Raw genomic sequence first — 15,646 nt, 5'->3', positions numbered from 1 at the left:
AGCGCAGGAGGCCCGTGCACCAAGGGGCGGGCACTGCGCGGTAAGGTCGGAGCGGAGCCCTGTCTGTGGGGTGGCAGGGAAGTACTGGTGGAGCAGGACGTACCTTTCCAGAAACGGGAAGAACAGAGGCAGGGGGAAGTCTGGAGGTGTTGGGAAAATGAGGGCGTTTAGCACTTGGCACAGTGCTGAGTACCCAGCAGGCTCCCAGAACTAGCAAGCCCAATGCTTCCAATTAAAGCCCAGTTTGACCATCGACAGCCGTGTGACCTCACGCACAGTAACTCTGAGTCTGTTTTGCCCATCTGTGAAAGAGGAGGCCAGGTCTTAAGTGGAGAGCAAAGGGGCAGGAGTCGGGAAGGGGCCTTGAGAAAGGAGGAGATTTGGAACAATTCCTGTGGAGAATGGGAGACAGTTGACCAGAGGCCAGTAAAAAAAACCCATGCAGAGAACATGGTAAAAGGTATATAACCAGGATGTAAAACCAAAGTGGTATACAACTTAAAAAATAATAATGTTCATAGTCACAGCGCTCAACTGAGATTTCAGTCCTTTTTCTTTTGGTTCAACTTCTGTGTATATCAAACAACAAAGCAGCCCAAGCCCAGGTGTGTGTAGTTCCTGAGAAAGCAAGAGCTGCCTGTGACGGGTTAACTACATGCATCAACTAGACTGGACCAGCAGGTGCCCAGATACTTGGTCAAATGTTATTCTGGGTGTTTCTGTGAGGACATATTTGGATGAGATTAATAGTTAAATTGGTGGACTTGAGTAAAGCAGACTGCCCTCCCTAAGGTGAGTGGGCCTCGTCCAAACAGTCAAAGGCCTGATTAGAACAACAGGCTGACCTCCCCCAAGGGAGAGAGAATTCTCCTGCCTGATGGGCTTTGCACTGGACAGCAGCTCTTCCCAGCTCTATAGCAGCTTCTGGCCTTCAGACTCAAACCGGGACATCAGCTGTGGAGATTCTGGACTTTCCAGCCTCCATAATTGTGTGAGCCAATTCATTATAATAAATCTCGTCATGTGATATATATAGATATTTATATAACTTCAGAAAGGATTTGAAATGGCTGCTTAGCAACATGGAATTTCAGGCAAGTAGGCTTTCTTTTAAACTGCAATCCTGACAGGAGAAAAAGCAGCTTCACTGGAAAGGGGTTCTGAAACAAAGGGAGAAAAAAAGAAGAGAGAATAAACAGAAGAATTACCAGGGTCAGCCAGTCAAAACGGACCCCAAATGTTAAAAGATTCTGACCAACCAAAATGAAGAAGCAAAAAATAGGGGGGGAAACTAGGAAACCAAAAATGGCAAAATAAACAATGGCATCACAGGAGGGTGACGGTGGGAAGAAGAGTCTAATAAATGTTACTGTGGCCTTACAATTTAAATGTGGGAATTAGTGAGTTTTTGGAGGCTGATTAAACAGGAACAGCACTGCGTCCCATATTATAGCTGGAGAGTTAACTTTCCTAGGCAGGAGGAACTGAAGCTGCGTGTCTGGGTGTAAAGATAAGAGCCTTCCAAATCATTTATTTTAGAAAAGAAATTCTGATGCAAGGGCAAGCTGCCAATTAAAATCTGGAAAGCTCTGACTATGGAAAAGTTGACGCTTCCCTTCAACTTAAGGACCTAATTACATGGGCCCCATTCCAGAGCTGACACTAACGCTTCTCAGGCAGTCAACTCATACAGCACAATGTTCCCGTCTCTTCCAGGTTGCAGTATTTCCCCTGAAAGAATGTTAGGGATCTGATGTGGCCGAGCCAAACGGACACCTTAAATGACTTAAGAGGAAGAAGCACGAGGGAAGTTGGAGTAGCAACAATTTATATGACAGATTTACACTTTTCGTATTGAGTTGATCATTAGAGTGTGTTGCCTCTTTTCTCCCAGCAAACGGCCATAAGAGTCCGAAGCAAAACGACAACTTTCTCCTCTAAGGAATGCAGAACTGAGAAACACAGACATACTGGGAAAATGAGAGAGAAACCAGAATGCCCCCTACCCCCCAAAACCCTGCTGTCATATGTTTGCTATTCTAAAAGGACTACTGTGGGACTAGTTTAGGGCTACAATTAGCCAGTTAGGTACCAAATATGATTTAAATGCCAACTAATTTCATAAACATGAAATGACTATGATTTCAAAGAAATCAGGGCAGCTGCAAAAGAAATCAGTAATAAAGTGTACAAATTACTGAATTCTCCCTGGATCTTTATGAGCATTTGCAGGAGAGCATTAAAAGTGGTTGCAAAACACTCAAAGAGTGACAAGGTGGAGAGCTTGCGGGTGCAGAGTCCGGCACACTTCCCGGCACAGGATATACTCAATAAACCCACCCTCTGGATGAACCAGGGCCTCCTATGAAGGTGCCAAACACGAATTTAAGAAACTGGGGTTACAAACACGAGTCAGACCCCTGCTGGGTGATTCTTCACAACTGTAAATCAGACCCCACAATGGGTTCTCTTTGTCATTAGAACAAAATCTAAACTCTTCCCCATGGTCTAGAAGATCCTGCCTCACTTGCATTTGCTGCACTTTCTACACCCCTCCCTCACTGAGCTGGTGGCATGTGGACCTTCTGCTGTTCAAAGCCTCTGAGCTGGTTCCCTCTCAGGGGCCTTTGCATCTGCTCTCTCTTCAGCCAGGGATGTTCTTTTCCTAGATCTTCACATGGCTGGCATCTTCCAGGGCACAACTCACCATCCCTACCAGTTCAGGTCACTGTCTATCACGTCACAGGTTCAGAGGTGAAAGGTCTTGTTTGTTACATGTCAGTTGCCTATCAATCACTATTGGGGAAGTGGCCTGCGGGCAGGTTCCCTTTCCTTATTTAAATGCTCTCACCCCAGCACCCAGGAATTCAGCAACTAATAAATATTTGCTGAGTTATGAGGATTCGCCCTCGAGGAACTTGTAACGTTCACATTTAGTAACTGGTTGTTGAAGGAAGGAAGGAACTATGGATACTTTAGCCTAGACAAGCTGTCGGTGCCATGTACACTAACGCAGTGGGAAGAGATCCTCAGAGCACTGCAGTCCCAGACACTTTATCTTCTCCCCGCCACTGCTGGGAGTGAGTGCTGACGGCGGACCTGACTGCCAGTGACACGCGAGCTCCCTGAACCAGAGGGGCAACTGCTGAAAAGGAGGGTCTGAGGACCGCTGCAGCCAAGCCTAACTGGGATGATGAGTGGAACGAAGGAAAACATAAATTTTTTTTTTTTTAAATAAAGGACAGAAAAGGAGACCATAAAACCTCAGAAAAAATAGCAAGGGTATTGAAAGGAGTAAAACACTAAAGTGCAAAACTCCTCACAAAGGGGAATTCAAATTAAGGTTTTTTTCTTAAAAAAAAAAAATTTAGTAACGAGTTTGATGTTCTTTATTCAAGGGAAAGCAATCCATGGACTGGCGGAGGGCAGTGCCTCACACACAGTGGAGCACTCTTGAGGGATTTTGGGCAAGAGTGAGTTTGGGTTTTTTTTGCTGAGGAAGATTCACCCTGAGTTAACATCCGTGCCAATCTTCCTCTATTTTTTAGCATGTGGGTGAGCATGGCCGGCTCACAGCATGGCTGCTAACACAGTGGTGTAGGTCTCTGCCCGGGAACTGAACCCCGGCTGCCAAAGCAGAGCACGCTGAGCTTAACCAACAGGCCGCTGGGACTGGCCCTCAAATTAATTTTTAAAAACTACATTGATAGATAAACATATGAGCAAAGAATTGAGAGAATTTGTAAAAAACTTAATCCCTGGTAGGTTTTTAAATTGAGAAATAGCACAGATATAAAATTCACCCTTTTAAACTGCACAATTCAATGTTTTTTGGTCTATTCACAAAGACGTGCAACCATTATCTGATCCCAGAACATTCTTATGCCCCCAGAAAGAAACCCGGTACCATTAGCAGTCACTCCCACACCCCTCCTTCTTCCTGGTCCCTGCCTGATACTTATCTTCTTTCTGTATCTTTGGTTTTGCCTATTCCTGACATTTCATATGAATGGAATCATACAATATGGGGCCTTTTTGTGTCTGGTTTCTTTCACTTAGCATAATGTTTTCAAGATTCATCCATGTTGTGGGATGGATGGAGACTTCATTCTTTTTATGGCTGAATAATAGTCTACTGTGTGAATGTACCACATTTTGTTTATCCATGCATTCATTATAAGCTGATGGACACTTGGGTGGTTTCCATTATTGGGCTACTGTAGAGAATGCTGCCATGAACCTCCTGTACTAGTTTTGTGTGGATGTATGTTTTCAGTTCTCTTGGATATATATCTTGGAGTGGAATTGATGGCCATATGATCCTGGTAGGTTTTTAATGGGGCTATTTGCCTTCTAAATAGATCTAATTAAAGGGAAACTAACTTCAATTCATATAAGACACAGAAAAAAGCAAAAAAGAAATGAAAATCAAATAGTATAAAAAAGGATAATACTAACCATAAAAATAGCAGTCACCATGTCAAATCCTCCTCTGTGCCATGGACCTTGCCAGAATTTGTACATACCATGAGGTTCAATCCTCCCAATAATCCGATGATATCATAATTATCCCTCTTCTACAGATGAGGAAACCAGTTCAGACCCCAGGATGTCAGGCTGCCCAAGATCACACCAGGAGAGAGCACAGATCTGACCCTGGCAGACATGGCAGCTCTGAGGGGCCAGAAGAGAAAAGCAGACCACTACAGTGTTCATAACAAATGTCCATAGTGTATATTCCCCCATCGAAGAGACTCTGGTCAAATTAAAAAACAAACATTAAACAATATTCTGCTTTCAGAAAAGACGTGGAGAAGCTAAATTAAAAAGAAGGAAAAAAAATGCAATTTGAACAAAGGGACTTTCTTCTGTGGGTAAATGAGGAGCTCTTCAGGCTTTGTGAGCAGTGACTTGACATTCCTCTGGCAGCGGAGCTGGGGTGAACTGAAGGTGAGCAGAGAGCGGGACAAGAAGGCCGGTCAGGAGGCTGTTGAAATAGACTAGGGAGAGGAGGGCTGGGAGGGGAGGGGCGGGGAGCTTGAGTGCCTGGGCGCAAAGGGTGAGAGAGAGGAGCAAGGGGCAGACATGGGAGCGCCAGGAGAGAGGGAGGAGCTTGGGTTTTGACTGCACTCCCTTCTCCCTGGGCCAGTTGCCCCACAGAGTGGTGCCACTGGGCTCACAAAGAAGTAAGATCCATGTCAATGTGTCACTGATGAGAACAACAGGGTTGCTATCCCTTTCATATACCACTTGCCTCTTTCCAAGGGCTCCCTGTAAGTCGCTAGACTTCTTGTTAGAGACCTGAGCCGTTCACTATTTTATGAATCTCTTGAATTCCTAAGAGTCAATAGAGACAAATAATGTCATTCAAGAACATGTGCTGAGTGTTTTCCCAATGTCTCCTTACAGAGCCTGGTGTAGCGAATGCCCTGTATACAATGAACACTGAGTGAGCACTGACTGACAGAAGAAATTATATTCCCAATAGAACCACACAGCTGTGTTTTCAATTCCGCTGATTCAATATTTCCCATCAGACAGCTTTTGGTCTTTCAATATTGCAACCGGTTTACCCTCATGCACATAAAGGCACAAAGTATACATAGTTGTCTTTTGTGATCAAAGAGAAAGCTGTCTGTGTAGCAATCTGAGGCACATCAATAACGATTCAGAAAGCAATCTTTTCCTCTCCTTGTTTCTCAGGCTTGTGGGGAAATTAAATCTGGCAATCAAAGTAAATAGAAGCTAGGCTGGCTCTTTAAGTTAAAGGCATAAAAACAGCCACAGGATATGGGGCATATTGGAAACTCAAGGGCAAAACAGCTCGTTGCTCAAGTGTGACCAACTAGACCTGCTCAGTCCAATGCAGCCCCACTAGCCACATGGAGCTATTTACATTAATTAAAGTTAAATACGATTAAAAATGCAGTTCCCCAGTCACACCAGCCACGTTTCAAGTGACGTGCCACGTGTGGCAGAGGCTATCATATTGGGTAGGAGAGACAAAGAATGTCCATCATGATAGAAAATTCTTTTGGACAGTGCTGAACCAGACCAACTGTGTGGTCAGAGGTGAAAAAATATGAGTCTATTCTTTACCCACTAACTAACATTATAGGCTAACTTTTCTGGACAGATACTTTTAAGCATGGTTTCAGATTCTGGATTTCACATATCAGTAAAATACTTTTTCTAATTTTGGGTTGCCAAATTTGTATTTTGTCAAGTAAGGGTGCCACTGGATGAGTAGTAGGGCCTGTCGAGGGAGGCACTGTGCCTTTCTACTGCTCAGCATCATTTCCCCAGTACTCAAAACAAGGCCTGTTCACAGGATGAGCTGAGGAACGACTTGCTGAATGAGTGATTATATATGCAAACACACATAGACAAATATGCACATAAATATATCACATTTTTCATTTTATTTTTGACTGGTAAAAACTTTGTCACTGGCTGGCACTAGTCACCTGAAAAATGTCTGGGTTCTATACACTGGTTCTACACACACAAACTCACACACACACACAGTCACAAAATGAACGTGAGTCATCTAACATTTTCTGAAAACTTTATATTAACAAAGAGTCATACCAAAATATTCTGAATGAGAACGCTACCGAGCATCTCTGGGATTCTTACATCAACTCTATGTTTCACAACCAACGGTGAAGGGAAGCATGGGGAAGAAACTTCCTGTTTGCTTTTCTATGACACCAGAGTGCCCTCTTGTGGTAAAATATAGCACCCGTGTAGTCACCATTTTTATTTTAAAAAACGAGGGACTTTATGCTTATAACACATTAAAACCGGTACTGACCTGTAGTTAATCCGAGAATCAGCCCAAACAAGTACCTAGATATATAAATATAAAATCTGGCAAGTTGTGTTGGTGAAAAGGATAATTAAGAATAATTTGTCATAGAAATATCCAAAGAGGTCATCCACCTATCTAGGAAATGGCTAAATACACAAAAGCATCTCTTGAGGTTTGATATTCTGGATAGTTTCTGTTCATCCTCTGGTCAAAAAAAAAAATGACTACTTTCAAGTTCAAAGTAGTATTGTACACTCAGTTTATTCCTCTAACATCAAAATACCCTTTACTGCACGCAACTTTTTTCACTTTTATCTTCATACTCCTTTTTTGGTTTCCTCATACAAACCATTCTCTGAAAGTCTGTTTTGATTGTTCTTTTATACTTTATAGACAGTGATAAATTCCACCCAAAGTGGGTTCTCAATTAAAAGATAAAAATGTAACCTTGATCATTTTAGACAGTTTTTGCAAATTTCAATGTGATATTCTACGGCCTTGCAAGGATAAGAGACATCTACGTTGATCAGTTTCTGCTGAGGCAGAACTTCCTGGTTCTATTGATTAATGACGTAGAACACTTCTTCAGGTGACAGGACGAGAAAAGCTGATTTATCCACAGTGATCCTATTAAGTGTGGTCTTAGTGAAACAGAGAAGAATCACTATTTGAACAAGACCTCCAGATGCTCACAAACTCTAAGTCAATGACCCTATGTGGGGGTTCAGAGCAAGAAACTTTAAAAGGCAGCTCAGATTTAACTGGCTGACTACCAGCACCTGAGTCTCCTGGGTGTTTGTTAAAAACGTAGACTATGCCCTCGGACCTACTCAAGATTGTAAATCACGTCTCTGTGGAGCGTGGCAACGAACCCGCATTTTTATTAATTCCCCAAGTAAGAACTGCTGTGGATACAATCAATTTCAATACTGAGCAACTGTCAGGAAACGTCCTGTTTGTGTCTGCGGGGCTGCCCTCTACCTGTTGTACGCTGTTTTCTTCTTGCGTTATTTGACCACTCCTGGTATGATGGATGTTGTCTTGCGTGTCCTCAGTTTCATTTTCTTCTCTAACGACCCCAAAAGATATTCTCTTACTGCTGATTCACTTCCATGATTTTACTCTGTTTATTTTTTCTCTCATGTCCAGGGGCTCAGATCTAAATGCTAAGAGTAAACTGGCTGGTGAATAAAATGGTTCTGATGTATTATATTCCTTTTTTTAAAAAAAGCCAGAATTACATTCATATATTAATTTACAGCTATTTATGCTAGAAAAATAAAGACCATAAATAAGTTTACATTACTGAAATGGGTAAACGTCAACAGGAACTTAATTAGGAAAGTTTTCAATACGTTTCCTCTAGAACATAATACTGTTATAGACCTTCTAGTCTTTTACTGATGTCAACAGAAACAATAACCACATTTTTTCTAAAGGCCTTCAAGGTTTTCATTATAAGCTGTTCTAGAATATTTGTGTAAATGATTTTTAACCTTGTGCATACGTTACTTTTCTTCTTTAAAAATAAAGGCAGATGAGAATGAAGAATAACTTCATATCCAGATCAATTTCTTATATTTTATTTTCAATATTTGAGACTAATTTTGAAATGAGAGCACAGAAAAGTTCACATTTGCTGAGTATTTGTTATGTACAAAGTATTAGTTTAAAGATAGTACTTGACGTGTGCTCATTCAAAAAGCCATAAGGAGTATGTTCCACTCAGACCACACAGTGTCTTAAAAGCAACTTCAGCAATACTATCTGAGGAAGGAAAATCCTCTAGGTTGAATAACTTAGACCAGTGAAATGAGCATGCAGCAGCTGGACACATCATCACCCCTCACTGAGGGGATGTTCTGGGCTCCTAGGGTCCTGCCAAATACCAACACAATTTAATCTCTGATGATCCACATCTAACACCTTTTCTATACCATTATCTAACCTGGACCAAAATTAAGGAATGTGTTTGGCTCACTTGTAGAGTACCTAGTGGAGGGCCAGAGCCATGGTAGGAAGGAAAAACCCGGCAGTAGGAAATAGGTTCAAATTCAGACTCTGACTTAGAATTCGTGAGTTTTAACAAAGAAATCACTTAGCTGCTTTGACTCTAAGCCTCTGCATGTGCAGAATGGGCACTGTCACTCCTCCCAGCATGAACACCACAGGAAGGAAGAGGTGATGGATGTGAGCGTGGGCAGAATGGTCTCTAACAGACATTCAATAAATGTTTAATGGATCTCAGTTATCTGAGCTCTATCCTAGAGAAGGGCCAGTGGACTCTGCAGCAAACAAACCAAGGCAAGCTACGGGAACAGTCCCTTCCCAGGGATGGCAGCTGCCATGAACAATATAAATAATCCAACAGGGTCTGAGCTCAGAGACAGGCAAACAGCTTTAATGTTATGTTATAGACACAGACTCTATTATTCACCATCCCCCCACCCATGTAATTACTTCTTTCTACCCTCCAGACTCCACAATTACATATACCAGATTAAACACAAGTGAAAAAGGGGCTACGGGCCCTCCTCTAGGATTGTAAATACGTGGATCAAATCTTTACCAGGCACCATCCTAAGAACTTTATGTGCACGCTCAGCACAACGGCCCCAGGAGGTGGGCACTCTAGTCATCCCCATTCCACAAAGTGGGGACTGGGGCCTGGCGATCACTGAGCTCTTCGGGAACAGAGCTGCACTCTCAGCCACTCTGCTTACTGCGTCCCTCAGAGAAACAAGCAAGAGTCCCACAGTCCCCAACATGCTCTGGGATTCTAAACGACACAATTCCTACCTACTCATAGCAGAACAATATTCAAGTCTAAATAAAATCTTAAAGCCATCGTGTAGCCTACGTATCTTTTACTTTGTCAATCCCCCTATGATACAGAAATTAAACCTATTTTACAGATACTAAGACTCAAACAACACTTGCAAAAGAAGAAAGAGAACCAGAATTTTCTGACATCAAAAACAAAACTTTTCAGCTTCCCCTTAGCCAAAGGAAAACTGAAAATAAAATCTGCATCCCAAACACGTCTTGAATTTAGAATTCTGACAGATAACTTTGCAGGTAGGTATCAAAATTTTAAATATACCCTATGACCTACTAATCCCACTTCCAGGATCTCTCTTACAAAAATACTAATACAGGTAAACAAAGATATTTGTGCAAAGACGTTTACTGCAGCAGCGTTTGTAACAGCAAAAACTAAAAACAACCTGAATATCCATCCAGGCTGTATTATGGCACGGAAAACCATGGAGCTGGTTAAAGAACGAGGTAGCTCTAGATACACTGACACATACATATCCTGGATATACTAGTAAGCAGAAAGCAAGTGACAGAATATGTGCAGTATGATCCCATTTTCATTTTAAAATAAACTCTGTGTGTGTGTGTGTGTGTGTGTGTGAGAGAGAGAGATATATGTTGTGGGGATACAGAAAAAGGCCTGGAAGGAAACACACACTTCCTTGGGAAGAAAAAGTGGGTGAGGGGGGTTTGTCTCTCATGTTTTACTTTATGTAAGTCTATATTTGTTTGAAGTTAACAATTACTTTTGAAATAATATAAGCTTTTGAAATAAAAAGGATTTTGGAGACTAATTTTTTAGAGGGAATAGAATAGTTTATAAATGCCCTTAAAATAAAATGTAAACTTCTCTCTCCCATTTACAGGCCTGTGAGTGCACAGGAAGGGTAGCAGCCCACGTGGTCCTTTTTCACAGCTCTTCATGAAGCTGAGTCATTCATTTTGGAGGTTTTTAAGACCAGCAATGCCTCTATTTTCAGACTATGTCATAAGTGACATAAATGTCAAAATGAAAGCTTTTATAATTATAGATCTTAAAAAAGAACCACATAAAACAAGGACTTAGACGAAACAAATGACTAAAGCTGCAGTTTTGCTAAACTTTATCCAAAATGGGCCCTACTTCCTAATTATTTTAGAGACCTAAAAGTCTAGTGTCTTGTGCTCTGACCCAAATTTGGCACATTTAAATCATATGCAAGTCAGACACAAATGGTCACACCTCAGTATATAACAAAATCTTACAAGTAGCATAGCAAGTTAGCTACGATATCATTTAATAACTCTCAAACTGAAGTGTAATCTCCTGAAGTTACACACACCACAATACACCTTTGCACAGGTAATTTTATTCTCTCCTGTGGGTGTCAACAGTGCTCATAGACTGTAATTTGAAACATTCAGAAAGCACATACCTGAATATTCTCACATTTCTTTACATCACAATTTAATAACTACTGAACAGTTATGTCTACTAAACACAGTGGACAAAATGGTATAAATGTTTACACCACTCCCTTGTAAACAAGGCTTTTGTGCACAATAGTAACAAATGGAATTAATGCATACCACAATACCAATGAGGAAAGACTTTCTGTTTAAATAAACTATTCTGTTTATAAATAAACTCTGATTTTTTCAGTACACATTTTACAGACCTGATCAATAAAAAGAAATGAGACATATATTTTCCTTTAAAAAGAAAATGCTGAGAAATGGACCACTACGGGAGAACTCACTTAGGAAAAGGGGTCAGAGGCAAGCAAAGGATAATAAAGAGATAAAAGTACTGTCATATCTACGTCTGTGAGCATACACCAACACAAGGACAGGACTGTCTGGGGAGGAGTTCATTTTCACTTGAATTCCAGCAAGTTGCAATCAATCTTGTAGTACACATAGGGGTAGTATTCCTGTTGACTCAGATTTAAGCCTGGAATATCCATAGGAGCCTATGGAAAAATCAGACAATTATTCAATTAAGTATTTACAAAAAGCAAAAGAAGAAATAAAGTATTACCATTTACCTTCCAACTGAACACCTACTTTGGGCTCAGTTAATGCATTTATGTTAATGTAATCTGAGTTAGGTATTATCACCTCCATTTTGCAAATGAGGAGACAATCTCAGAAAGGCTGACGTGGCCTGGGCACACAGACAGTGAGTGGTAAAGCCAGATTCAAGCACTCTGACTCCAAAGCCCATAGGTGTTTAATCTTGACCCTAGTAACCATTTTTATGTATACTGTAAACAACTGCTTTTCAAATCCAGGCTTGGGGTACTGAGTTTATGGGATACAGGGTTTATAAAATGTTATAAAAATAAACTAAGTATGGTTTTAAAGATATCACTTACTATATACCTATTTTATAAGAATTTACTGGTAGGAAATTATCTATCAAAGTCAGACCTCATATTTTATCAACAATTCCATGAAAATCATTTCCTACATTTTCTTCTATCAAGAAAAACTAACTTTTCATGGGTTCTAACTAATGTACACGTGAGATACTACCATCCGAAAGAGGAAAACAATCAAGATATTTAAAATCAACAAAATAAAAGCCCACTACAATTTTAAACAACAGCAACAAGAAAAAACACACACACTTTGTTTATACCTTCTGTTTAGAAGAAGATAAAAACACACACCACTTTAGAAAAATGACAGTTCCCTTTAAAATGCTTATCTATTGACGCTACTACTTCTGCCAAATAAGGTTAAAGCAAGTACTTATTTTCTTCCTCCCTGCAATTTATAATTTTTGTAATCATCTAGTATCATTGGTTGCTTCTATATTTCTGGAGCTATAAAATCTGACCTACAGCAAGATAATGACTGGCTTTTAGAAATACCAAGAAGCAAAGCACAGCTCTAACTAGTATAAAACAGAGTAAACAAGGCAAATTACTTGCTATGTTTATCTAACAAATTAACTCTGAGAACCTGAGAGAAATAAGAAAAAGACCATCACAATACTTACTACCCCTTTTCTATCTTCTTCCAATAACGTTTTCTGAAATTCATTCCAGTTTCTATGCTACTAGGCTATCTAAGAAGTACTTACATCAATAATAGCTGCTGCGCTGCTATCCAGATGTTTATACAATTCATATAATACTTCTCTTAGTTTCTTCATTGTTTTCTTATTGGGCTGAAGTAGCATCGCTTGGAAGTTCACTGGCAAGCCATACCTTAGAGGGAAGCAGAAATACAGTATGTAACACAAGCAAACATATAAAGAGATTTTCTTTTGAAAGCAAATATTCTCCTCCTGTTCCTTAATCATAATTAACGGGAGGACGGTTTCTCATTTTAATGACCACCTTTACAAGTTCAACTAATATACAAAGAGACTTGAACTTCTCTGGTTTGCACTGTCCACTAGAAATCTTTCTTTAAAATGAGAGCCAATTGTCTACTATTAATTAATTACTCTTCAATTTTTAAGGTAATCTATGAATACCCTCAGGAAATAGTAATAATATATAAACTTAGTAGATACTTTAGTGATGATAAACAACATGAGATTACCTACATCTACTTTGAAAATTCAAAGAAATTTAAAAATAGTGAGCATGACCACAGATAAGTATTTTTAACTATTTCTAGTATAAACAACATGTACAGAGGATCACAAGATGATTGAGATTTTAAGAATCTCAAAATAATAAAATATTTTAGGTTAACATGAAACAATGACTTAACATAAGTCATTAGCATACTGTGTACCAAACTACATGTAAAATATTTGAAAGATCTTTCTTTTAAACAAACACTGGCCAATATTTTATAATTGACTTTTAACTTAAATAACTACATAAAAAAGAATCAGAGTACAGCAGGATGGATCTCTTTTTCCAAACCTGGTGTTAAGGGACAAGACTTATATGCATGTAATAAACTATGTGATATTGACAATCTCTCTCTCACGAACGGCCCTTTGGCTTCTCCAAATCCATTTCCTATTATTGGACTGTGTATTATAATAAAGAGATCTAAAGTAAAGGGATCTACGAAGTCTTCAGTTCCAAGTTTCTCAGTTAACTTACTTTACCTTAAAACAGACTCAACAAAAACCCTCAACGCTTTCACATGAATCCACGCAATAAACGCCTCACTGAAATTCACTTTAAGCCACCGTACAAGTGGTCCCTATAAAAAAAAAAAATCACCACAAATTTAGTCTTGGAAATGGCAATTATAAATTAGATAAACCAAGTACTTTTAAAGGAGTGACCATCCACTAAGAATCTGTAGGAGAATTAAATCATATTATAATTCACTTTAAAAATGTTTTGTTATTCTCATTATCTTGAATACTTTACTTAAATTAGATTAAAAGGTTAGCCACTACTCTATAACTTCAGTAGACACTAAAATTCATCGAACCTATTCACTACACAGAAACAGGCACATATCTCAATGGAAGCGGTTTAAAGTGATACAGAATATAGAGGTGCCCCAGGCTTGAAAAGCCAGCCCTGTGGCCTAGTGGTCAAGAGTCAGTGCTCTCATCCCTGTGGCCTGGGTTTGTTTCCCAGTCAGGGAACCACAGCACCTGTCTGTTGGTTGTCATACTGTGGCAGCTGTGATGCTGAAAGCTACGCCACTGGTATTTCAAATTACATCAGGGTCACCCATGGTGGACAGGTTTCAGCAGAGCTTCCAGGCTAGACAGACTAGGAAGAAGGACATGGCCACCCACTTCCAAAAAACTGGCCATGAAAAGCCCATGAATAGCAGTGGAGCCTTGTGTGATATAGCGCTGGAAGGTGAGAAGATCACATGAAAAGACCAGGCAGGGTTCCACTCTCCTGTACTTGGGGTCGCTAGGAGTCAGAATTGACTCAACAGCACTGACAAAGGTTTGAAAAGCAAAATATAAAAATCAGAATTTACTATGCATGCTCTGAAACATTTCATCCATTTAAAATAGAATTCAAATTACAAATAATTTCCCAGGAGCAAAGATAAATAGTTACGTAGCAAGTCATTTAATATCCCTAAGTCTTAGTTTTCTCATCTGTAAAATCAGGGTTGATCTAGATCACTAAAACCTCTTCATGCTCTAAATTTTTAATGATTCTATTTCATAGTATAAATTCTTTTCGAACTTAAAATATTCACTATGATTTCCAGTACTCAATTAAAATATTTCTTTAAAGAAACAGATTTCAAATAACTTAATATCACCTCTCAGACACACATGATCAGTTCAACTAACAGTTATTTGGATAACATTTATTGGGCTCATTTGGATGTACCAACCAATTAATTTAAACAAATTAACAAAACAGGTGAAAATCTTTGGTTAAAATATCTGTTCTTTAAAAGAGTTTTGGATCTTCACAGTAAGTTGGTTTTATTGGACATAACTTGGTTAGGGTTAGTTATCTCCCAATTGAGATGATATGGTTTATGAAGTACTTAGAAATAATTTTAAATGGAATCTGTCTTTATTTCCTCTTGCATTATAAGAGAAATACATTTTCACCCACTATGTTTCCCCTTCCATACAAACTTTTAGTCTTCACAGTAATTCTGTACTTCAAGATGGCAAGAAAGTTGACACCATCTTTCCTTTTCACAGTTCCATCCCTGTTCCCCATTTTGCCAAGAACATACTAACTCTCCAATGGTTTAAGTACAAACTACTTCAGTCAAAGATTGTGGCATTAAAACACTTTGCATCAAGAAAATGAAAATTCTTACTGAAAAGAGAAAACTACTGTTTAACTAAAATAACCCCTCACTACAGGGATATTAATCAAAACACTGCATTTAAAATTAATTTCTGATAGGGATTTAGATGGAGTAATTAATTTTAAGGTATGTATTTTAAGACAACTATTCACAGATCTAAGCTTATTTATAGAATCATTTTGACTACTTAATAGAAAAACTAACAAAAATCAAATGTCTTAAAAGCAAAAGCAGGGAAGTTTTTCTTTCTTTTAAATCAAGGAAAAGCAACACCGCTTTTTCTTCTGATTAACACTGATAATA

The 15,646-nt window shown here is 39.3% G+C and overlaps 1 protein-coding gene across 4 annotated transcripts in view; it reads right to left on the bottom strand.

The window, feature by feature from the left end:
- Nucleotides 1-8,381: 8,381 nt before the first annotated feature.
- ATP6V1C1 (ATPase H+ transporting V1 subunit C1) overlaps nt 8,382-15,646 on the bottom strand; it is a 42,369-nt gene continuing 35,104 nt past the window's right edge. For all 4 annotated transcript variants that reach the window (XM_023648793.2, XM_023648796.2, XM_070221268.1 and 1 more), the window contains 3 exon segments: nt 13,695-13,792; nt 12,705-12,831; nt 8,382-11,586 (listed from right to left, as the gene is read on the bottom strand). In XM_023648793.2, the coding sequence (XP_023504561.1) occupies nt 11,491-11,586; nt 12,705-12,831; nt 13,695-13,792 (321 nt within the window). In that variant the 3' untranslated portion in view covers nt 8,382-11,490.

Source organism: Equus caballus, chromosome 9 (assembly GCF_041296265.1).
Source record: "Equus caballus isolate H_3958 breed thoroughbred chromosome 9, TB-T2T, whole genome shotgun sequence".
NCBI lineage: Eukaryota > Metazoa > Chordata > Mammalia > Perissodactyla > Equidae > Equus > Equus caballus.
Note: the sequence above shows the minus strand (reverse complement) of the source record. Positions and strands in the feature narration are given on the sequence as shown.